We start from the raw sequence: 25,352 nt of genomic DNA on the forward strand, positions 1-25,352 counted from the left end.
TTATGCAACATAAGAATCACAATAGGGCACCTGCCTTTCAAATATTCTTTCCAGTCCTCCAAGTCGTGCTGATTTATTTGTAGAGTACTCCTAGTAGATCAAGGTGTAGTTGTCCACTGCCTCCTCACTAGCAGACTTTGATCAATGATGGACACACTAAAAGGTAGAACATTCAATTGGAATGTAATATATAAAATTGAACCCTTACCTAAACCTTTCAAATCTTTTTTTTTTTTTTTTTTTTTTAGGAGGAGTCTCGCTTTTTCCCCCCGGCTGGTGTGTAGTTGCCAGATCTCAGCTCACTGCAAGCTCCGCCTCCCTGGTTTACGCCATTCTCCTGCCTCAGCCTCCCGAGTAGCTGGGACTACAGGCGCCCGCCACCTTGCTCGGCTAGTTTTTTGTATTTTTTAGTAGAGACGGGGTTTCACCGTGTTAGCCAGGTTGGTCTCGATCTCCTGACCTCGTGATCCACCCGTCTGGGCCTCCCAAAGTGCTGGGATTACAGGCTTGAGCCACCGCGCCCGGCTTCAAATCTTTTAAAGCAGCTTAAACTAATCACAAAACCAATTTTCTTGTAATTCACATCAACTCAATTCATATTTATCCAGCTCCACAGGATGCAGAGTGCTGAACTTCACCATAATTTACAGAATGTAGGGAACACACAACGCTATTTTGAATAGGAAAACAAATGTAATGAAAATCTCTTAGACCTATTGATAATCAAAAGCTGGGAGTCAGAGGCACACGCAGGTAAAGAGTATTAGCAACAAGGCAAGTTAGCTTTGCCTAGTAGATAATAAGCCTATGGAAAAAATAAAATTTTTTATTGCAAAAATAAGATTATTAAGTATTTGTGTATGCTCTTTTTTGGCAGATGTAATACAAACTGAATTAAACTGTAAGGGATATGTATTATTTTCCATTATAAGAAGTCCCAAGGTATGGTGGTCATAGGTTGATTAACACAGTGCTCAACACCATTGTGAGGTTTTGGTTACTTTCAGTTTATAGCTCGCTGTCCATAGGGTATCTATCTGCCTTACCTTTCACCAGATTCTCTCATACGACATGGCTGCAAGCAGTTCCAGGTACCACATGCAAACACACCACCACCCAGCAAAGGAGATATTGCTTCCTCTGTATGTCTTTTGAAAAGTTACAAAAACGTTTCCAGAAATCACCCAACAGAATTCCTCTTATATTACATTTCCAAATTGACTCATATGCCCTTGCCTAAACCAACTATCAGCAAAAAGAATAGGATTTCCATGATCAACATATAGACTAATAAGATTTTTTCATGAAACAGGGATAAGGTAATCTCCCCAAAGCAGTACTTGTCAGAAAAAAAGGGGGTAGGGAGTATCTTAAATTGAAAGGAAGGAATAGCTGTTAGGTAAAAAACGAACATACTGTTAGGTAAACAGCCAACAATCTTGCTTTTATTGTTTCGTAGATTGTGGATACTGTTCATTCTTGTCTCATATCCCCAAATTAATTCATTGGCACATAACAGAAGGTAGAATTTGGGGAGAAGTCTCCTATAATTATTTATACTAGAGTATATTTTGGATTTTAACCATCTGCATATATGGCTGTATCCCCAGGCATTCACGTGGTGAATGAATTACTTGAGAATTATTCAAAGCACCTAGTATAATGTTGGACACATTGTAGACACACAGTTTATTCATTCGATCAACATTTATCTACTCATTTATTAGTGAGGCAGACTTCCATGGACTCAGAGCTGGCCTGTTTCAATTTAAATCCTGGCTCCACCACTTACTAGCTGTGCAAACTTTGGCAAGTTCTCTCATCTATAATAGAAAGACACTGTAATAATATTGCCTGACTCATGGGGTTTATTTTGTGAGCATGATATGAGCTTAGATGTTTAAAACACTTATAATAATGTCTAGGTAATAGTATCAGCTTCATAAATGTTAGATATTTTTATTTATTAATATATTATTTATAACTGATAGGTTGCAACATTTTCCATCATCCTGTTTACCTCAATCTGAACTGTGTATAGATGGATTTTAAAGTTTTGCTTCACTGCGTGACAAAACAATGACTGTTTGAACACAATGTGATAAAAGAGGGCTGTGAGCTGCAAGCTCATATTTTCTGTCAAGTGCCTGCAGCTCAGAAAATCAAGAGGTCAGATTTGAGTTTCAGCAAAGCAACAGAGAACGGAAATTCCAAATTATTTATCTGTAACTTCTATTAAAAAAAAAAAAAAAACACTATGAAGGTCATTTGGCTTGCTTCAGCTAAGCTATATCACTTCGTAACTACCAAAAGCATCTAGTACCATCTTACTATACAAAAGTTAGAGACCACTTCAATTAATATTCTATTCAATGAGCACAGTCACTTAGAAAAGCTCTGTCAAATTGATCCATGGAAGATTTCATTTCCATCTCTAGGCCTTTACATCTCCCTCTTCTATCAAAAATAAATTAAAAAGAAAAAAGAGAGACTTTACTCCTGTTGTAACTTTTTTTTTCTTTTTCTTTTCTTTTTTTTTTTTTTTTTTTTTTTTTTTGAGACACAGTCTCTCTTTATCACCCAGACTGCAGTGCAGTGGTGTGATCTCGGCTCACTGCAAGCTCCGCCTCCCAGGTTCACTCCATTCTCCTGCCTCAGCCTCCCAAGTAGCTGGGACTACAGGAGCCCGCCACCATGCCCGGCTAATTTTTTGTAATTTTAGTAGAGACGGGGTTTCACCGTATTAGCCAGGATGATCTCGATCTCCTGACCTCGTAATCCAACCACCTTGGCCTCCCAATGTGCTGGGATTACAGGTGTGAGCCACCATGACCAGCCTCCTGTTGTAACATTTTTTAAAACACTGTAAAATCCACCTGAAGTTTTTATAATGCATTTGAAAAAAACTCATATATTTTCTTGGTTACGAACCTGCCATTCCTACTAAAATCTTGGGAGGCTTTTTAAAGCCAGAAATATTCTACATTATTCAGTGGCACTTTTAAAATAAATGTAGTTTTTGAAACTGCAATGATAAAATATTTTATTTATAGAGAAACGAATGCATAAGTGGATTATCAGCAAAACAATGTTAAACTTGTGAATTCATTAATGAATATGTTTTCATTACAACTCTAATGTACCATATTTTTAAGATTCACATCGCTATTGTAGGTGGAAAATGTTCAGGTTTGTATAAAACCTTCTGATTTTCTGTATATTATTATCATAATTCAGTACTTGAATTTTCTCTTGGACATATTTTGCCTATTTGTTTCCATTCTTTTATTCTCAATAATATAGGTCCAGAGGGGAAAATAACATAGCAATGAATATAGTTTTCACTTGGCTCATGGATTTATTTTTATTTTAGCTAGTTCTTCTGAAATTTATATTGACTACAGTTGCTAAATATCATTGTAATTGATCTTCTGAGAACGAGAAACACAGTTTGTTTAAATTTTTTTTAAAGTTTTCCCTTTCCAATACATTATTTATAAACAATACTCACATTTTCTCCTCATTCTTTAGGAAATATGTATTTCATGTACTCTAAGAGACTGTTAATTACAAGATGCACTGTTATTTTATATAGCACCAAGAAAGAATGTTGCAAAACAATTTCAAATATGGTTTCATGTAATTTGAATTTCTATTTTATATTAAAAGATTTAGACTTATTTAGACAGATTTCATTTTGTCACTGTTGTGCACACACAAAAAAAATAAGAGCAAAATAAATTAGTTAATGAATTTCTAAAATTTCTAAATCTGTTCTCAATGCTCAGATTTGATAACGCTCTTTTTTTCACATACCATTTCTGCAAATATTGCTTTACCGTTGCCTCCAAAAACTTCCAAATTGCTTGACTCTCATTCTGCTAGTTTTGATGGTAAAGCCAATATTAGAAGGTTTCAGATGACAACCCAGATGCAGATCCCTTATTTAAGTCACCTTTGAGTGATTTGTTGACTGGAACATCAGTAGGAATAATAACTGTGTTGAGTGTACACTGAGCAAATGACAACTGGGCCTGGCAGACAGTGATAGTGAGATACCACAGATTTTAAGAAAAATCCCCATTTCAGAGATGTAAAAAATGTGCAAAAAAAATGTTGTGAAAGAATGTATTCAGTTGAGTGTTTAAGCCATCACTCAACTATCAGTCTCCATGGCATTTTCCTTAGCTTCCATGATAGGATCCCACATCACACAGTGCTATCAGTTCTAACAGTCTTCCTTCCATGTACAGTTAGGAATGCAGAGTGAAGAGTTACTGACAAAATTCATCACTTCTGGCTATAAATTCAAATGATCCAGAAACTAACAAGACTAGTGACTCTACACAGTACTTTCTTGATTATAAGGTGCAGATACTTAGATCATCATCAAGTGTTAGTATTTGTGAGATACTACATACTGAAACCCAGATCGAGGTGAAAACCAGGCCAACGGAAGTGGAGTAACTGCAAGGATGATTACACAGTGATCACAGATGTGAGCCCTGGGATCAGATAGCCATACTGGAATCCTGGCTTCACCACTTATTAACTCTGTGACAATGAGCATGTTTATTTTTTTCTCTATGCCTTAGTTTATTCAAAGGTTTTCATAGTTTAAATTTCTAGGGAATGATTCTTATTGGCCTAACTCACCTTTTCATGCTAAACAGTGTCATTGGCCTCTGTCCAATGAGCTGCCCTTGAATCAGGTACACATTCCTCTTTAAATTTGCTGTGACTATGCTGTAGGGGGTCGTCACACAATGTGCATGAGCTCATTTCCACCTTTAGAGCCGTGAGAACAATTTTACTGAAAAGGAGCTATCGATGGGCACACACTGGATTTCATACTTTGCGTACATCTCCCACCCACCACCTTTAGGATCAAAGGTTAGATCCATCTCTCCTCAGAGAAAACAAAGTTTTTTGTTTGTTTTAATTTGTTTTGATTTTAGGTTCCAGGATACATGTGCAGAACATGCAGGTTTGTTACATAGGTAAACGTGTGCCATAGTGGTTTACTGCACCCATCAACCCATCACCTAGGTGACTTAATGCATAAGTCCCTCATGCATTAGCTGTTTGTCCTGATGCTCTCCCTGCCCCACTGACAAGCCCCGATGTGTTGTTCCCCTCCCTGTGTCCATGTGTACTCATTGTCCAGCTCCCACTTATGAGTGAGAACATGCAGTGAAAAACAAAGCTTGAAAAACGAAAAAAAAAGACATATAGAGATGTTAAACCAGTTGGGCCAGCTTGGAAATAAATCTAGAAAAATAAAATGACACTTTTTGACACAGGATGTTATTATGATTTTTAAACAATGAAAATTAGGGTTAGATGGGAAAACAGCTGAATTCTTAATATAATATAATATATAGTCTCCTTCCACTTTTAAGAAAGATGGCTCCTGAGCTTTTGCTCATCTTGAAGAGACAGGGTTGGTGGAGAACGAACACTGAAGAATCTAGCAAACTAAATTGCCTTACATAAGAAAAAGACAAGAAAGAATTCTCATTAGCAATATGAAATTTGCAAGTTGGTAAGTCAGTTTTCCAACCTCTAGAAGTAGGATTAACTAGCTACTTAAACAGTTTAACCCCTGGTTTTTTAACAGAAACATTTTCCTTTTAAGCTATTTGTTCATTTTGAGAAACTTACAGCTGCATCTCTCTGCACTTATCCTTATTGAGCCCAAATTTCCTAATTCCTCGTCCTATTTGCTACTTCTTCTTCATGCTTTCCCACCTGCTTCCTGGAAATCAGAGTCATGTTCCCAATTACCTAACTATGTCAAGAAGGTAACTATGAGTTGTAATTTACCACTATTGGTTTCAGGAGATGCCATTGTGGGGCCATATTTGAGTTTCCATAATGGGAGGAAGGGTCAGCAGGCAGAAATTCATGGGCTGCTTTAATGGTGTGAATTGATATCTTATTCTCCTGTTCTCCAACTCCACACAAAGCATAAAGCTCACTAAATTCTCATTACTTACATCAAGTCTTTAGTACGTGATAAGTGAGACCTAACTGAAAGTGACTGTTGTTCTCCCATTAGGGAAAAACAATAATCAAAGAAAGAAAAGAAAAAGTTAAGACCAAGGAGAGGTTATAAGAGAAACTGGAGACTGGAGCATTTTGATCAGAGCAAGAAGAGAGGCAGATAGGAGAGAGGGATATGAGAAGGAAAGCCAATAGGGCTTCGGAAGCTGCGGAGAAGTTCTGAAGAAGGAAGAGAGAAGACATATAGCACCTTCTATAGAGCCAGAAACCAGGGGGAACAGAGATGTTTAAAGGGAATTCTTAGAAAAGACAGCTGGTGAGCATACAATATTTCCTTCTGCTTGCATTCTTCCAAGACACCTTCAGCATAACGCCTCTACACACCTCTTCAATGTTTGTATTGTGGGATTTGTGACAACGGGTAAGAATGTTTGTTCTATTCTTAAAGTAAACCTAAGACGGCCCAGTTATATTCAATTTGCAAAAGCACTATGAGAAATACTTCCTGGAAGGCACACACTTTAAAAAATTCTCCCTACACCTCTGAGGAAACTTTTGTGACTTGTTAAATGGGTAAAATCTGGAGGCAACTAGATCCATTTTGGGAAAAAGGGAAGAAGAATCCAGGCACCTGTGTGTTTTAGGTTAGCCAGACTGCTGTGCTTCCAGTTGTTCCAAGGTCTGAAAAACTACCTTTCATCAGTAGTCCTTTCTTTGGAACTACCGCCATATAAGTCAGCTCTCCTCCATAGTGACAGGGCTGTACAATCTCTTGCTTCCCTCTTACTTCCCTCAAGAGAAATTGTGTTTGAACTAGACAGAAGATACACCTCGAGCCTGACATTCAAACATCTGCAAACTTGTGGAAGATTTTGATATGCTGCTAGACTTTACTTAACCGCCTAAGGATCTTTGGATTTGGAAAGAATTTAAATGAAAGTTTTGACAGTGGTTCATTTTTTTTCCAAAAATATTTCAGAGTAGGTGTTATAGGTCAGATTCCCTGGGAACCTGCTCTCAATCAGAGGTAGTTTACTAGGAAATGTTCTCCATGTAAGACACTGAAGGAAGCAGATGTACAGAAGGGGACATGCTTGCTGAACTGATACGCCATTACAACAGGCTTTAGATGATCCTACAGTGTCCTTCAGAGATGAACTAAATCAAGACCAGCATCCACCACTCATTGCGTGAAGGCTATTCCTGGGTAAGGGGGCTTAACCCTCAGCAAGGCAGCTGCTTTTGGTCAAGGGCAATTTCTTTGGAGTGACTCCCTGACTGTGAGCAATCAGCAGGCAGCACTTCTAGAAGCTGAGGGAAGAGGCTGAAATCCTTATTCTCGAAAGCCACAGGGCATAGGAAGAAGTGAATAGACGTGGCCCTCACTTATGGATTCTACCTACACCCACAGCAGATCAAGGGAAACTTGGATGGAATAAAATCACTACATTCTGCCCTTTGCCTCAAAATATACTCTAACACCTTCCATAATATCTCCCAGATTCTTTTTAATAATTATTCCAAGAGTTAGTTTCAATATGGGACTTTTCTGCTTTAGAAGACTTTTTTTAGTAATATTTTTTCGACCTTCTCCTGTATGTGATTTAATTTTGCACGCTATTGTTGTAAAATACAATACTTAAATAGAGATGGAAGTAATGCTTTGTCTAAAAATCATGATGCTCTTACAGCATAGTAGACTGTCTTACTATGTAATCTGAGAAATCTATATTAATTTGTAGATCTAGAGATAGGTATAATTAAAGTCCTATTAGGAAGAATAATTCTAAGGGGACAGAGGGAAGTTGTCATAGCAACCAAAGTCCTAATTTTCCTCATTTTATACCACAAAACTATAAACTATTTTTCATATCTCATATTTTTTTCATTTTTCATAACTTATTGGTGTACAGGTGGTATTTGGTTACATGAGTAAGTTCCTTAGTGGTGATTTGTGAGATTTTGATGCACCCATCACCCAAGCAGTATACATTGCACCATATTTCTAGTCTTCTATCTCTCACCCCTCTCCCACTTTTCCCAAGTCCCCAAAGTTCGTTGAATCATTCTTATGCCTTTACGTCCTCATAGCTTAGCTCCCACATATCAGTGAGAACATACAATGTTTGCTTTTCCATTCCTGAGTTACTTCAGTTAGAATCATAGTCTCCAATCTCATCCAGGTTGCTGCAAGTGCCATTAACCCATTCCTTTTCATGGCTGAGTAGTATTCCATCATATAAATATACCACGGTTTCTTTATCCACTCGTTGATTGATGGGCATTTGGGTTGGTTCCATGATTTTGCAATTGCAAATTGTGCTGCTACAAACATGCTTGTGCAACTATCTTTTTCATATAATGACTTCTTTTCCTCTGGAAAGGTACCCAGTAACGAGATTGCTGGATCAAATTCTAGTTCTAACAAAAGTATAAAGTTTAATGATACCTACATATCTTTTCTACATTGTATTTTAACTAGTGGCCATTTTACATATTTGCTAAATATGTAGCTGCATCATTCATTCTTGAGATTTAGCTTCTGAATTACATTTTAAAGTTGTTTGGGGTTTTTTTGTTTGTTTGTTTGTTTTGAAAATCTGGCATTAGGAAATTAAACCTCTTCTGCAAGATCCAGTTTTCCCCAGAATAAAAGTTTTAAACATTTTTTTTCTTTTTATAATTTAAAATAATTCAGGTCTGCAATATATTGAGAATGTAGAAATATAGGGGAAAAGTGGATATTCTTCCACAAGGCTAACACTTTTTAATGCGTCTTTCCAACCTCTTCTCTGCAAAAGATTTTTTAAAGAAAAATTGGACACTTTATATACTGTCTCATAATTTGTGTTTTTACCTAACACTCCCATGTATTTCCAGGTTTATAGATGGCTACCTTTTAGATAATTTTTATAACATCATTTTATAGATCATTATAATTAAGAGTCTCTCTGTTGGATAATTTCTGGTACTTCTAATATTGTAAATAATGTTACTATAAGCATCCTTATATTAAATTGCTTTTATATCCATTTAAGATTAATTTTTATTGAGAATTCCTAGAAGAAAAATGACCCTTTCTAAAGCTTTCGATATGTTCTGTTAGTTTGGTATCTATAAAGTATCCTACTAATCTAGTCTCCTTCCTAATTGCCCAGTTTCTTGTACACTCACTTTCACTATCTATATTTAGCCAGATTTATAAATGAATATCTTCTCACTGTTATTTTAATTTTCAGTTCTTTATTTGTGAAATTAAAGTTTTTAATTTATTTTTTGTTAGGAGGGAAAGGAGTTTGTATTTCTTTCTTTGAAAATTGTTTGTGCTGCTATTTACAATAGCAAAGACTTGGAACCAACCCAAATGCCCATCAATGATAGAGTGGATAAAGAAAATGTGGCACATATACACTATGGAATACTATGCAGCCATAAAAAAAGAATGAGTTCATGTCCTTTGCAGGGACATGGATGGAGCTGGAAACCATCATTCTCAGCAAACTAACACAGGAACAGAAACTCAAACACTGCATGTTCTCACTCGTAGGTGGGAGTTGAACAATAAGAACACATGGATATACGGAGGGGAACATCACACACTAGAGCCTGTCAGGGGTAGGAGGCAAGGGGAGGGAGAGCATTAGGACAAATACCTAATGCATGCAGTGCTTAAAACCACCATAGCGCATGTATACCTATGTAACAAGCCTGCACGTTCTGCACATGTATCCCAGAACTTAAAGTAAAATTAAAAAAAAAAAAAAAGAAAATTGCTTGTGCTGGACTTTCTTTTAGAAGATAATTTAATTTTCTATTCAATAATATTTTTCTTGATAATTTAATTTTCTATTCAATAATATTTTTCTTCATAATTTAATTTTCTATTCAATAATATTTTTCTTGGTATATTTCAGGATGCTGAATTCCACTTTAACAAACTAAATGACTGTGCCTCTAAAATTAAGCACTATGTTTCCTTTCAGTAAGATGACTTGTGTCTTCCATTTACTGGCAAATAGATTCAAAAGAAAATCATAAATACTTCTTCAGTACTGATTTAATTGTTTAATGATGCTTAAGTGTTATTAGTAGAGTAGACCAGTAGAAGGAACCTTGGATCAGACTAAATCTGTGTAGGACCAATCACTTAGTCCTGGGAAAGCCGCACTCCAGTTGCTTCTGTAAAATAAGATTGAGTTACTTTTCAGTGTTGTAATAGGAATTGAGAATTCTCTCCCTAAATATCAACAACAGTATTTTGGCACAAAGTAGGTGCCTAATAAATGGAATCATTAGTTAGTATTAGCTCCTTTTGATGTTATTTTATATTAATATGTCCTTTATTTTAGTGATTTTTCAAACTATAGGTCTCAAATCATGAGTGGATTGTAAAACTAATGTACACAACTTTGAGATACAACTAGAATTTTTTAGTGATAAAGAACAGAGTAGAATTGAATATATCCGAGTATTTCACAGAAGTGTTTTTATGTGAAATTTCTCTTCAGTATATAATATCTAGGCAGACAGAGTGTGTATACTGGATGACAATGTAAAATAACCTCCTACTATGAGTTGTATCCAAAAACTCCTTCAAAAAACAGGATTATGTTAGATACTTATCTCATAGTTTCCAAGTCTCCTGATACTACAGTGGCTAAGACACGTTGTTTCAAATCCCAACTCCATTAATTACTACTGTATGACTTTAACTGTCTGGGTTTTACTGTATAACCTCCTGTGACTTAATTTCCTCACCTATGAAATGGGTGATAATTGTTAATGGGAATAATATGAAAACTACTATATGCTTTAATATGTTTAAACTGCTTGGCGGGTGCTCAATAACTGTTAGCTTATTTTTTAAAGACTGAGTAGAATATCTTTTTTTCTGAATAAGCAAACTGTGTACATAAAAGAATATAAAGTCATCAGGCTGGGAGCCATGGCTCATGCCTGTAATCCCAGAACTTTGGGAGGCAGAAGCAGGCAGATCACTTGAGGTCAGGAGTTTGAGACCAGCCTGGCCAACATGGTGAAACTCTGTCTCTACTGAAAATACAAAAATTAGCCAGGTGTGTTGGTGGGTGACTATAATACTGACTACTCAGGAGGCTGAGGCAGAATTGCTTGAAGCCAAGAGATGGAAGTTGCAGTGAGCAGATATTGTGCCACTGCACTCCAGCCTGGTCTACAGAGCAATACCCTGTCTCAAAAAAATAAAAAATAAAAAATGAAGTCATCACATTAGCCAGGACTGAATAATCAACTAATTTTATCATCCACAAAATGATGCCTCCTGATAAGCATTTTATTTCCATAAATGTGAATTTTCAAGAACCAAGTAACTATTCTTAGGTTTGCTATTTACAAACAGTATTATCTCTCAAGATATGAAGAAATAAAAATAAAATGCTAAGCAATCCCTTAGTCTTTCTCTGTCAATATGTTAGATCCTCAATTACCCATTACATTTTTGTATTTTTATGATTTTTTTAAATTTCACAGTGGTATGCACTAAGTAAAAAGAACTTTGTCTATATTTCTTACAATTTTTTTTATTAAAAAAATAAGAAACAATAGGGATAATATCATTGGCTGGTAAGAGTTAAAAGCTTATAGCTCTTACTTTTTTGATGAACACCTTCCACAGATATTTTATGTCTATAGAGGATTGGTTTGGAAATTATAGAAACATTCTTTGCTTCCTTAAAAAAAAAAGAAGCTGGGTAACTTTAAGAACATTTTCTAAATGTTGACCCTACTTAGCAAAAGTCTTATTGTTCCTATAGTCTTTTATGTCTTTCAAACTATATGTAGAAAATTTTTATATACAAGTATAAGCTGGAGTAAAATGAAAACTAACAACTCAAGAAGTGAAGGAGGATCCAGCTATCAGTACACACAAAGCCTAGAAACAACTGTGTAGCCACTTGGAGGTAGCAGCTGAACATCAGTCTGAATGACCAGCAACAATATCCCACCTCTAGAACTAGACAAAAATTATGCAGAAACATAGTTGAGCAATATACCTTTAATGTAATGACGGAGCTATTATACTTAGTTATTTTCATTTAACTCGATCATTTCCTTTAAATTCTACAGTAAGCCATAATTCCTCAAATATCTTCAACTATCCTGTACAGAGATAAGTAATAATGTATATCACATCCGGTGTTTCTCACAGCAAAGGAACAAATTAATTTTTTGAATACGTACATAATAGTGTGTGTGTGTGTGTGTGTGTACAATTTTAGTCCGACTGACTCAATGAAATACAAAAGTTAGGACATCATTAACATCAACAGTTTCACCCAAATTGTATCAACAGAGCAAACAATACTTCAAAGTTTTCCAGGGAGATGGGCTCCTAAACTGAACAAAATCAGATAATCAGGAAAAGCTTCTGGGATGTGACTTGAGTTGGAAACAAAAAGTTTCCACATTTCTGGGAGGCCAAGTGCTATTAGAGGTGGATGGATAGATCAATTGAGCAATCAATTGATTGATCCACTGGTAGTTTGTTCCATTGATCCACTGATCTGTGGAACAAACTAATATGCCAGTGGATGAATGGAATAATGGATCAATGGAACCAACTAATATACCAGACACTATGCTAAATTTTTTGCATAAATTATTTCATACTCATAAAATCCTTACAGATTTGGTCTGGTTATCCTCATTTTACAAATGAAGAAACTGAAAAACAAGATCTGAGCCAATATCTGTCCATTTCTACCCTTTAGGATTATATTAGTAGCTAGTAATGGAAAATTAAAAACTTAAAAAAGAGAACGAGGCCAGGCGTGGTGGCTCACACCTGTAATCCAAATACTTGAGAAGGCTGAGACCAGTAGGATCACGTGAGCCCAGAAGCTCAAGGCTGCAGTGAGCTATGATCTCGCCAGTGCTCTCCAGCCTAACAACAGAGCAAGACCCTATCTCATAAATGAGAAAGAGAGAACTAGTCAATTATAAAATAAAAATTCTTATCTATCTGTATGTGTTAGCCTCAGCCATGATCTCCTGAAAGTAGATCCAAAATCTCTGAATTTTGATTAAGATTTTAATAAAACTCTTACGCATCTGAGATTATTCTATTTTCAATTGTACTTTCACTAAATATGTAAGTATGCATAACTAATTCACACATTGTTTGAATTTCTTTTCTTTCCTTTTTTTTTTTTTTTTTTTGAGAGTTTCACTCCTGTAGCCCAAGATGGAGTGCAGTGGCATAATCTTGGCTCACTGCAACCTCTGCCTCCTGGGTTCAAGCGATTCTCCTGCCTCAGCCTCCTGAATAGCTGGGATTACAGGTGCCCACCACCACACCCAGCTAATTTTTATATTTTAGTAGAGATGGGGTTTCTTCATGTTGGTCAGGCTGGTCTCGAACTCCTGACCTCAAGTAATCCGCCTGCCTCAGCTTCCCAAAGTGCTGGGATTACAGGAGTCAGCCACCACACCCAGATGAAATTTCAATTTTTAAAAAATCTTGTTTGCTGGTTATCTCCATGTCTTTGCAAATTAAAAGGTTTTTATAAGTTCATCTACTTTCCTGTTGAGAACATGAAATGAATCCTGTCCAGGCCTCTTTACTTCTCTATTTCTGCCCCAAATCATGACATTCTTTCCTCAGAAATTCTGAAATCTTAAGTCGTGCAGGAGAATTACAAAGTCCGGAATATTTTTAGATTGGAGAATATACGTTCATTTCTACTCTCTTAGAATACCTTCTTTACATTTGTACCTTCACGTGTTCTAAGAAAAATCTAGGAAGGGCAGGTTTTAGTTCTTTGTATTTCAGAAGGTGGATAAATTATGAAGTCAAATGCCTTGTTAAAGTTTAGGTAGCTAGTGAAGAGGATGAGAACTGATGTCTTCTGAATTCACAGCTAAGATGTTTTTATTGATTACTTTATTAATTATTTTGGCATATTTGGGAGGTAAACAAATACTTTGAACAATTGAATGAATTAATAAAATAAAATATTCTAATTAAATAAGCTAAATAAAGTAAAATAACCAAACTTATAAGTTGTGTTTCATTAGCAGCACCTTGATGTATATAATCAACCATGCCACATTTATAGTGACGTAAAAATATTACCCAACAAGACAAGAAAATTATTAATCAGAGTATTGTTTACAATAAATGTCAAAACAGTGACTGAGGTGAAAACTTACCATCAATAAATAAGATTCAAGAACCAATTACTGTAATACATTCATAACATCTTAGAGTATCAATATTATGAATAATATTACTTATAACCATTTTTAAAGTCACTAGCATTTGGAATGCATGTTATTTATCAACATTTCCAATACAAATATTTTATCTCTTTTTTCCTTTTAGAAAACACAAAATATTTAAAGTATAGAGCATGCATTTTGTCAAGAATTGTTTCATACACGTTTTGGTAAGATATGGTTTAAAAGTTAAATCTACACAGCAAATAATTGGCTATATAATAACTAATAGATTTGACAGTATACATAGTATTGTCGGAATAGAATACTATTGAGTAACTATGTCTGGTCTTTACCTTCTGGGGAAGAGCTCTTCACTCTCTGTGTTTCCATAAATATTTCATGAACCAACACAAAGCGATATGCTAATAATGGACTATTTACCCAGTGAGCAGGTGCCACCTCTAATGTTCTTTCATCTCTGGGATGCCTTTGATGTGGGAGCAGTTAAGCCATTTTGAATTGTTCTGTCTTTGCTTCCCTCCCCTCACAGCTTCACCTGAACCTAAAATGGTGAGCGAGAGTCACCATGAGGCCCTGGCAGCCCCACCAGTCACCACTGTCGCGACTGTTCTGCCAAGCAATGCCACAGAGCCAGCCAGTCCTGGAGAAGGAAAGGAAGATGCCTTTTCTAAGCTGAAGGAGAAGTTTATGAATGAGTTGCATAAAATTCCATGTGAGTATTCTATATTAGTACTTGGGTAAAAATAAGTGGTTGAAAAACACCCCATCCATTGGAAAGAAAGCAGAACTCCTTTTAATGTACTATAAATTTACATTTAATTTATTATTACGGGAATGATGGTATCCCAATATAAAATGAAATATTCTTGGAAATGGAATATTATTCTTGTCTTTAAATATACTTCATAAATGAAAATCCAGTTTATAAAAAATGTCTGCAGCTTGTATTTAATATAGGTAGGTTCTTTTCTTCGATGTCTGTTTCTCTCAAGAATATTAATGTTTACGGGTTCTTTTGTACTTATTTTGGATTTGCATTTATGAAATTATTTCATTGCAAAGACTGTTTCTGAACAATAGTTAAGGTTTGCTTTCCCAATATCGCAAGTTTGATTTTCTGTCACTCATTTGTCATCATTTAAAATCATTGTTATTTTTTAAAGTTTCTTTATTGTCATTTAAAAAAAAACTGGACCTAAGTTTATTTGGATAAGTATAGTACTAAGTCTAATCAGTGACATTTAATTTTTTTTTTTTTTTTTTTTTTTTTTTTGAGACGGAGTCTTGCTCTGCCACCCAGGCTGGAGTGCAGTGGCCGGATCTCGGCTCACTGCAAGCTCCGCCTCCCGGGTTTATGCCATTCTCCTGCCTCAACCTCCTGAGTAGCTGGGACTACAGGCGCCTGCCACCTCGCCCAGCTAATTTTTTGTATTTTTTAGTAGAGACAGGGTTTCACCGTGTCAGCCAGGATAGTCTCGATCTCCTGACCTCGTGATCCGCCCGTCTCGGCCTCCCAAAGTGCTGGGATTACAGGCTTGAGCCACCGCGCCCGGCCAGTGACATTTAATTTTTTTAATTTTATTTTTACATTGACAGATAAAATCATACTGTTGTACAACATGGTAGCTATCATTAATAATATATCTATTATGTATTCCAGAAAAATGTTAAGAGAATGAATATAAAGTGTTCTCACCACAAAAATAACTATGTGAGATTATGCATATTGCAATTAACAGGATTCAGTTATTCCACAAGGTATCAAAATATCATGTTGCAGATAGTAAATATCATGTTGTACAAAAGATCTCTCAAACTTATTTCTCCTCTCTAACTGAAATGTATTCTTAGACCAACGTCTCTCCCCAGTTGCCACCTCCCCTCCATCACCACAGCCACTGGTAACCACCATTCTACTCTCCACTTCTTTGAGATCAACTTTTTTAGATTTCACATATGAGTGAGATCATGTTGTATTTGTGTTTCTGTGCCTGGATTATTTCACTTAACAATGTTCACCAGGCTCATTCATGTTGTCACGAATTCCAGGATTTCATTTTTTATAGCTGAATGGTATCTCTCAAGTGGATGTACCACAATCCACTCATCCACTGATAGACACTTGGGTTGATTCTGTATCTTGGCTATTGTGAAAAAATGCTGCAGCAAACATGAGAGTGCAGATATCTGTTTGTCATATTGATTTCATTTCTTTGGATACATACTTGGTCGTAGGATTGCTGGATCATATGGTAGTTCTAGTTTTAATTTTTAAAGAAACCTCCATACTATTTTCCATAGTGGTTGTACTAATTTACATCCCCACCAACAGTATGCAGGGGTTCCCTTTTCTCCACATCCTTGCCAACACTTATATTTGATTTTTTGATACCAGCCATTCTAACAGGTTTGAGGTGATATTTCATTGTGACTTTAATTTGCATTGCCTTAATAATTAGTGGTATTGAGCGTTTTTTTCATATTTCTGTTGACCATTTAAATGTCTTCTTTTCAGAAATGTCTAGTCAGGTCGTTTGTCCTTCTTTTGATTGGGTTATTTGTTTTATTGCTGTTTGAGGTCCTTATATATTTTGGATATTAACCCCTTATCAGGTGTATAGTTTGCAAATATTTTTTCCCCTTCTGTAGATTGTCCCTTTATTTTGTTGATTGTTTCCTCTCCTGTGCAGAAGCTACTTAGTTTGATATAATCCCATTCATCTGTTTGCTTTTATTAACAGTACTTTTTGGGTCATATCCAAAAAGTTATTGCCAAGACCATATCATAAAGCTTTTATCCTGTGTTTTATACTCGATTCATAATTTTGAATCTTATATTTAAATCTTTAATTCATTTTAGTTGATTTTTGTATATGTTGTGAGATATAGTTTCATTCTTATGCATGTGGATATCCAGTTTTCCCAACACCATTTACTAAAGAGACTGCTCTTTCTCTATTGTGGGTTTTTTGCTCTTTTGTTGAAAGTGAGTTGGCAGTAAATGTGTAGATTTCTTTCTGAGTTCTCTATTCTGTTTCATTGTCTATGTGTCTTTTTTCATGCTTGTACCATGCTGTTCTGGTTACTATCGCTCTATAGTATAAAACTATAACCCTGTAGTATATTTTGAATTCAGGTAGTGTGATACCTCCAGAAATGTTATTTTTCCTCAAGATTACTTTGGCTATCTAGGGATTTGTGTGGTTCCATACAAATTTTAAGATTGTTTTTTCTATTTCTGTGAAGAATGTAATTGATATTTTGTAGTACCTTTGTCTGGCATTGCTATCAGGGCTTTGCTGGCTTTGTAAAATGAGTCTGGAAGTATTCCTTCTTCCATTTTTGGAAGAGTTGGAGAAGAAATGGTATTAGTTCTTCAAGTGTTTCATAGAGATTAGCAGTGAAGATATAAGGTCTTCACTTATGGGAGACTTTTTACTACTGATTCAATCTTTTTGCTCATTACTGATCTATTAAGATATTATATTTCTTCATAATTCAATCTTGGTAGGTTGTATGTGTCAAGGAATGTATCCATGTTTTCTTGGTTATCCAATTTGTTGGTATATAATTGTCCATAAGAGTCCCATGAGCCTTTGTATTTCTATTGTATCAGTTGCAATATCTCCTTTTTTGTTTCTTATTTATTTGAGTCTTCTCTCTTTTTTCTCTTAGTTAGTCTTTCTAAAGATTTGTCAATTTTGTTTAACTTTTCAAAAACCCGGTTTTGTTTATCTCAGTTTTGTTGATCTTTTCTGTTGTTTCTGTAGTCTCTATTTCATTTCTTTCTGCTCTGATCTTTATTGTTTCCTTCTTTTACTAAATTTGAGCTTAGTTTGTCTTTGTTTTTCTAATTTCTTGAGGTTCAATATAAGATTTTTCTTCTTTTTGTGAAATAGACATTTATTGCTGTAAAATTCCCTCTTAGAATTGCTTTTGCTGTATACCATAGGTTTTGCTATATTGGTTTTCTTTTCCATTTGTCTTAAGAAATATTTTTTGTCTCCAGAAATGTTTGTTTCCTTTTTAATTTATTCAATGACCCATTATTTATTCAAGAGTATGTTGTTTAATTTCTATTATTTGTGCGTTTTTTTCTAAAGTTCCTTCTGTTTTTGATTTCTAGTTTTATATCATTGTGGTCAGGAAAAAAAAATAACTTAATATGGTTTTAATCTTCTTAAATTTATTAAGACTTGTTTTGTGGCCTTACATATGATCTGTTCTGGGGAATGTTTCATGTGCAGTTGAGAAGAATGTGTATTCTGTAGCTGTTGGACAGAATAATATGTATATGTCTGTTGGGTTGATTAGATGCAGATTGTAGTTTAGGTGATGTTTCCCTACTGATTTCCTGTCTGGATGATCTGTCCATTGCTGAAAATGGGGTGTTAAGTCACTGTTATTGTACTACAGTTGATCTCTCCCTTCAGGTCTATTAATATTTGCTTTATACATTTAGGTGCTCCAATGTTAGGTGCATATATGTTTGCAGTTATTCTCTTGCTGAATTTTGACCATTTTATAATCATTATATATCATTATATAATCATTATATATATTTTATGACCATTTTATATCATTATATAATTACCTTTATTTCTTTTTACAAATTTTGCCTTTTATTGTATTTGATCTGATACACATACAGTTATTCATGCTCTGTTTTGGTTTTCATTTGCATTAGATATCTTTTTTCATTCCTTTATTCTGTATGTCCTTATAGGTGAAGTGTAGGCAGCATTTAGTTGAATCTTTTTAAAATCCATTCAGTCACTCTATGCCTTTTGATTGAAGAATTTAACCTACTTACATTTAAAGTAATTATCAATAGTTACTACTGCCATATTATTAATTGTTTTCTAGTTATTTTGTACATTGTTTATTCCCTCTCTTTTCTCTCATACTGTCTTCCCTTGTGGGGAAGGGAGTGATTTTTCTCTAGTGGTACGTCTGATTTTCATTTTTTGTATATCAACTAGAGGTTTCTTCTATGTGGTTACCATGAGGTTTTCAAAACACATCTATAGTTATAACACGTTATTTTAAGCTGATAACAAATTGACTTTGATTATGAAAAAACCTCTACAATTTTACTCCTCCACTGTCCACATTTTGAATTTTTGATGTCAAAATTTACATATTTTATATTGCATATTCCTTTAAAAATTATTGCAGCTATTACTATTTTTAATCGCTTTGTTTTTTTGCCTTCATACTACAGTTATAAGTAATTGACACACCAGGATTACAGTGTTATAGTATTCTGCATTTGGCTGTGTACTTACTTTTACCAGCAAGTTTTATACTTTTAAACGTTTTTGTGTTAATCATTAGCAAATTTTTTTTCAACTTGAAGAACTCCCCTTAGTATTTCTATAAGACAGGCCTGGTGGTAATGAACTCCCACAGGTTTTGTTTGTCTAGGAAAGCCTATATCTCTCCTTTATTTCTGAAAGATAGCTTTGCTGGGTACACTATTCTCTGTTGGCAGTTTTTTCTTCAGCATGTTTTATAGTATTCCACTCTCTCCTGGCCTATAAAATTTCTGTTGAAAAGTCGGCTGCTGGATGTATTGGAACTCCCTTATATATTATTTGCTTCTTTTCTCTTGCTGCTCTCAGGATCCTCTTCTTGGTCTTTGATCCTTGACAATTTGAGTATATGTCTTGGGGTAGTCTTATTTGGAATGAATTTAATTGGAGACCTTTGATTTTTCTGTATCTGTATATTTATATCTTTCTCCAGGTTTAAGAAATTTTCCGCTACCATTTATTTATTTATTTATTTATTTATTTTCTTTTTCTTTTTCTTTTTCTTTTTCTTTTTTGACAGAATTGTGCTTGTCACCTAGACTGAGGTGCAGTGGCATGATCTTGGCTCACTGCAACCTCCACCTCCCAGGTTCAAGAGATTCTCCTGCCTCAGCCTCCTGGGTAGCTAGGATTACAGGTGTCTGCCACCATGCCCAGCTGATTTTTTGTATTTTTAGTAGAGATGAGGTTTCACCATGTTGGCCCGGCTGGTCTCGAACTCCTGACCTCGAGTGATCCACCTGCCTTGGCATCCTAAAGTGCTGGGATTTCAGACGTGAGCCACTGCACCTGGCCTACTTTAAATAAGCTCCCCACTCTTTGTCTCTGTCTTCTTTTTTCTCCTATGGCTTGATTGTTTGCTTTGTTGATGCTGTCTCATAAATCCCATGAGCTTTCTTCATTTCTTCTCATTCTTTTTTCTTCTCTATTTTTAAATAGCCTGTCTTCAAAATTAAAGATTATTTCTTCTGTTTGACCAGTTCTGCTGTTAATACCCTCTATTGCATTTTTTTCTTTCATTATATTTTTCTCAACTGCTCTTTTCATTTCATTCATTGTATTTTTTAGCTTCAAGAATACTTTTTTATTATGTAAACCTCTATTGAATGTCTTATTCTGGTGTCATATTATTTTCTCATTTTTTTTTCTTGAAGTTCACTGAGCTTCCTTAGTTATTTGGAATTATTTGTCAGGCATTTTATACCTCTCCATTGATTTATGGTCAGTGACTCGCACCTTATTTTTTTCCTTTGGTGATATGTTTGCCTGACTCCTTGATCTTTATGATCGTGTATCAATGTCTGTGCATTTGAAGAAATAGGCACTTACATCAGTCTTCACAGTCTTCATAGACAGGCTTTGTCTGGGAAAGTCCTGCAGCAGGGTGTAGTGCTAGAGTGCATCAGAAGCCCAGGGCAGTTGCAGCCAGCATGGCATTGCCAGAACCTGGGGCCCACTGTGGCAGGTGAAGCACTGGAGTGGGCAAGAAGCCTGGGGCAGATGCAAATGGAAGGACACTAACGTACTCTAGCAGCCTGATGCAGCTGAAGTCAGTGCAGTGCTGCCAGAAGCCTAGGGCCCACTATAGCAGGTATGGCACTGGGGCAGACCAAAGCCTGGTACAGCTGTGGCCAGCATGGCACTTCCAGAATCTCAGGGTAATTATGACCATAAGAGTGCTGCCAGAAGCCTGAGGTCCACAACAGCAAGCACAGTACTGGGACAGCTGAAGCCAAGGACCACTAATGCTGCCTGCTGCTGAGGGCGACCTGAAGCCCAAGAACACTGATACAAACCCAGTGGTGGTACATACCAGATACCGAGTTTGCCGTACAAGCCTGAAGCCTGGGGCTATGTGGTCCCTCCTGGCACCAAGGCAAGTTTAGAGGCTCAGTCACTGGTATAGGTCTTGAATTTAAGGCCATGTGGGTCTGCCTGGTACTGAGTTTTACTGCGCAGGTGCAATGCTAGGGTCCAAGGCAAAGTCCTGTGCTCGCTTCCCTCTCTTTCCCCCAAGTCGACAGTATCTCTGCACCTGTGCTGCCTGGGGCTAGGGAAAAGGTGATGCAGGTGTTGTAGAACTGTCCTTCCTATCTCTTCAATGCATTTTTTTCTTATTATTATGCTACCACCAGCTACTGTGAGCTTTCATGTGGTTTCCTTAGCTCTTGTGAAGTTATTTTCATGCATGGATAGTTGTTCAAATTTATGATTTTGTGGGAGATGGTTATCTGGAGAGTCCTACTGCTCCATCTTGCTCTGCCTCAGTTCCAGTTGCATTTAATTTGAATCTTAAACTACAACTTAGTCTTTTTTTTTCAAGTATGAATACTTACTATGTATAGTCACTTTCCCAAATGCTGAGAACAAATATTTAGCACTCACAGAGCTTGTATTCTAGTGGGGAAAAGATGTTAGAAATTAATAAAGAAGAAAATATATAGTAATAAATGATGTAAGGAAAAATATAGGAGCGTAAATGTAATTGGGAAGGGGAAAAGCATAAAAGGTTGTTATTTTGGGGATGACCAGGGCTGGTTTCCTTCATAAGGAGACCTAAAGGAAGTGGAGGAGAGGATATCACAAAACCTGGCAAATAGGACAAAGGCCCTTAGGCAAGGATCTACCTGGAAGAGCAAGAAGCCCAGTGTGCCTTAAGTAGATTGAACGAGGTGGAGACTGGCAGAAGATGAATTTGAATGTAGCAGAAACCATGTCATGTGGGGTCTTGTCGATTGTTCTAAAGAACTTAGATTTTACACTGAGTGAAATAAAATGCCTTGTTGAGCAGAAGCGTCCCATGATCTGACTTTGGTGGGTTTTTCTGTTTTATTTTATTAATTATTATTATTATTATTTTTATTATTATTATTTGAGACAGCGTTTCACTCTTGTTGCCCAGGCTGAAATGCAATGGCACTATCTCAGCTCACTGTAATCTCCGTCTCCTGGGTTCAAGCGATTCTTCTACCTCAGCCTCCCAAGTAGCTGGGATTACAGGCATGCACCACCACGCCAGGCTAACTTTTTGTATTTTTAGTAGAGATGTGGTTTCTCCATGTTGGTCAGGCTGGTCTCGAACTCCCAACCTCAGGTGTTCTGCCTGCCTTGGCCTCCCAAAGTGCTGGGATTACAGGCGTGAACCACTGTGCCAGCCCTGACTTGAGTTTTTTTAAAAGATTATTCCTGCTACAGGGGGAAAAAAAAGCTGGGGTAGCAAGCTATAGAAAGGCAAGGGCAGAAGAGAAAGCAGGTTGTTGAAATAATCCGAATGAGAGATTTATGACATGTATAAGATAATTATTCTATAAGGACACTGAAAAACTAAATGAAGCATACAAGGAATCAACTTCTTATTCCTCATTAATTAGCAACTTGTTAATTTGTCTGTCCACTTTTAAGAAATTCGAGTTGGTCTAAGACACACACTTAGCACAGTTGTCAGTAATTACCATTCTTAGCAGGAAGACTCGTGAGCCAGTAGAGATGAAGATGGTCCAATACATCAAACACTAGAATGGGAAACACAAAATCTCAGTTCTTGTCATTGCTCTACCGCTGAGTTAATGGACTGATATACAAACTCCAGGTACTTTTGATATAACTTTGAGGTCATAACTACCAGGCATAAACCAAATACATATATTATGGGTACAAACTTTCACTTAAGGAATATTTTCTCAAAATGTTTACATAGGAGAAATGTGTTTTAGAGGAGTGGAGAAAGCAATGAACAACATAAATCAAATTCATATCTTGGCTTTTAACACCATCTTTCTCTCTGGAAGAATAAACAATATGAGACACATGGCAAGGCTGATAACTATAGGATTGAAATGCTCCCCATATACGAGCCTAACTCATTTACCCAGTTCCTTTTGGTCTTTGCCCAATGTTGGCACCTCCCCAACCACACTATTTAAAATTGCAATCCATTCATCTTACCCCACCTTTGCCAGTATTTCCTGTCCCCCATCCTTGCTTTATTTCCCACCATATTACTTAGCAATACCTGAAATATCATGTATTTTATTATTTGGTTTTAAACTGTTCTAGCTTCTTCCAAAATAATGTAAGCTCTATGAAGGCAATATGTTGGGTCTGTTTTATTCAAGGTTATATCCATGCTGATGCCCGGAACATATGAGGCACTAAATATATATTTGATGAATGGGTGAATTAATGACTACCAATTTAACTTGTATCCTGAGCCACTCCTCTTAGACTTTGAGGCCTTAATATGCTGACACATTTAAGCATCTTACTAAATCATACATTTTAAATTTCCAACACTTATGAAAGCATCATTTTAATGCTTGACTATGTCATAAACATAGAAAATGCAATTGTTTCTATCTTTGGCCACAACTCCTCTATCTTTTAGCCTTTCTCACTCAGAGCCAGCTATTACTTTATTTTTTCCTCCCTATTCATTAGTAGGAAAGCAATCAGCTGGAAAAAAATTATCTATGAAACTCTCCTTTCTTTGGTTTCTCTTGAGTAATCTCATCTCTTTCCTTCCCAAACCATTGTCTTCGTCCTCTGTCCCTTTATTGGGCACTGGAAATCAGACCAGATAAACAATCTGCTTGTCCATGGAGATTTGCCTTTGACCAGCAACCTAAAATAATAGAATATCAAAGAATCTGAGTACCACCCTTAAAAATATTACATTGCTAGCACTCTCCTTGATTTATTAGGAAGAAAAAAGTAAGATAACTAAAATCTTAAAGTGGTATGGTAAATCAATGTTAGAAAACACTGCCTCATAAATAAAAGCCATGCCATTTATTAAAAGTGTGTAATAGTATGTATTTTACACTTTCATTTTAATCCATCAAAATTTTTCCTACCTGTGTAATTGACATTTCTGATAGGATTTATATGCAGGAAGCAATAATAAGCAAAAATAAAATACATCCTTAAAATCAAATTCCTTCAGGAGCATATGTTATATAAAGATTATCACTTTTGGCTTGGCATAATATACTGTGACGCTAATGATGGGTAGCAAATTAGAATATTAATCGATTTCAGTTTCTGAACTAAATCTTGGCTACCTGGCAGATGTGTTTTTTGCAAAATTGATAGCAAACAGCTTTACTCTGTCACTTGAAATTCCCACTTGTAAGAAGAGAGGTGTCACAATGGCAAGGAGTGTGCATGTCATTAGTTGGGTAATCTGCACAGTCCAGCATGAAACATATTCAAACCAAATTGCCTGATGCTATCATCCATAATACCACAGGGCTTAAATTTTTTTTTAAAAAAAAGGAGAAGGAAATGGTAAATGCTTAGCATTTTTATCTTTCAATTCATTCTTCACACTGTTATCTAAATGAAGCAGACAAGGTTTTTCAGAATGTTTTTTTATTTTGCAACTTTGATTTTAATATGACTAGGGCCATGGTTGGTTTGTAAAGCATGAACTCATGTCATCTGAATAGCTGTGATTAAGGCTTTGATATTCATGAGCTTCTTGAAGTAGAGTGTACCTTTCTTTAAGCACAGTAGAAAGTCAAATAGCCAGAACCTGACTCTTAGTCCAGAATAAGAGCAAGTGGATTAGGAATAGTTGTATAATTTATGCAGAAATGTTATGGGATAGACAGTTTAATTCAGAAATTAAAAATACAAGCTCTAGACATAGACTACAAGAGTTCAAACCCCAGCTCCTCTGCATAATGGCTCTGTGACCTTGGGCATCTTAATTAATTTTCTGACTATCAGTTTCCTCCTATATAAAATGGGGATGAAAATAATACTCCCATCATAGGGTTGTTTGGTAAAGGTGTCAATGCATATGAAGTG

General features: G+C 35.9%; 1 protein-coding gene across 8 annotated transcripts in view; it reads left to right on the plus strand.

The window, feature by feature from the left end:
* SYT1 (synaptotagmin 1) overlaps positions 1–25,352 on the plus strand; it is a 587,652-nt gene that overhangs the window by 333,825 nt on the left and 228,475 nt on the right. For all 8 annotated transcript variants that reach the window (XM_017946030.3, XM_017946032.3, XM_017946031.3 and 5 more), the window contains one exon: positions 14,756–14,938. In XM_017946030.3, the coding sequence (XP_017801519.2) occupies positions 14,756–14,938 (183 nt within the window). The remainder of the gene's footprint in view (positions 1–14,755; positions 14,939–25,352) is intronic.

The sequence above is a fragment of the Papio anubis genome, chromosome 9 (genome assembly GCF_008728515.1).
Source record: "Papio anubis isolate 15944 chromosome 9, Panubis1.0, whole genome shotgun sequence".
Classification (NCBI taxonomy): Eukaryota; Metazoa; Chordata; class Mammalia; order Primates; family Cercopithecidae; genus Papio; species Papio anubis.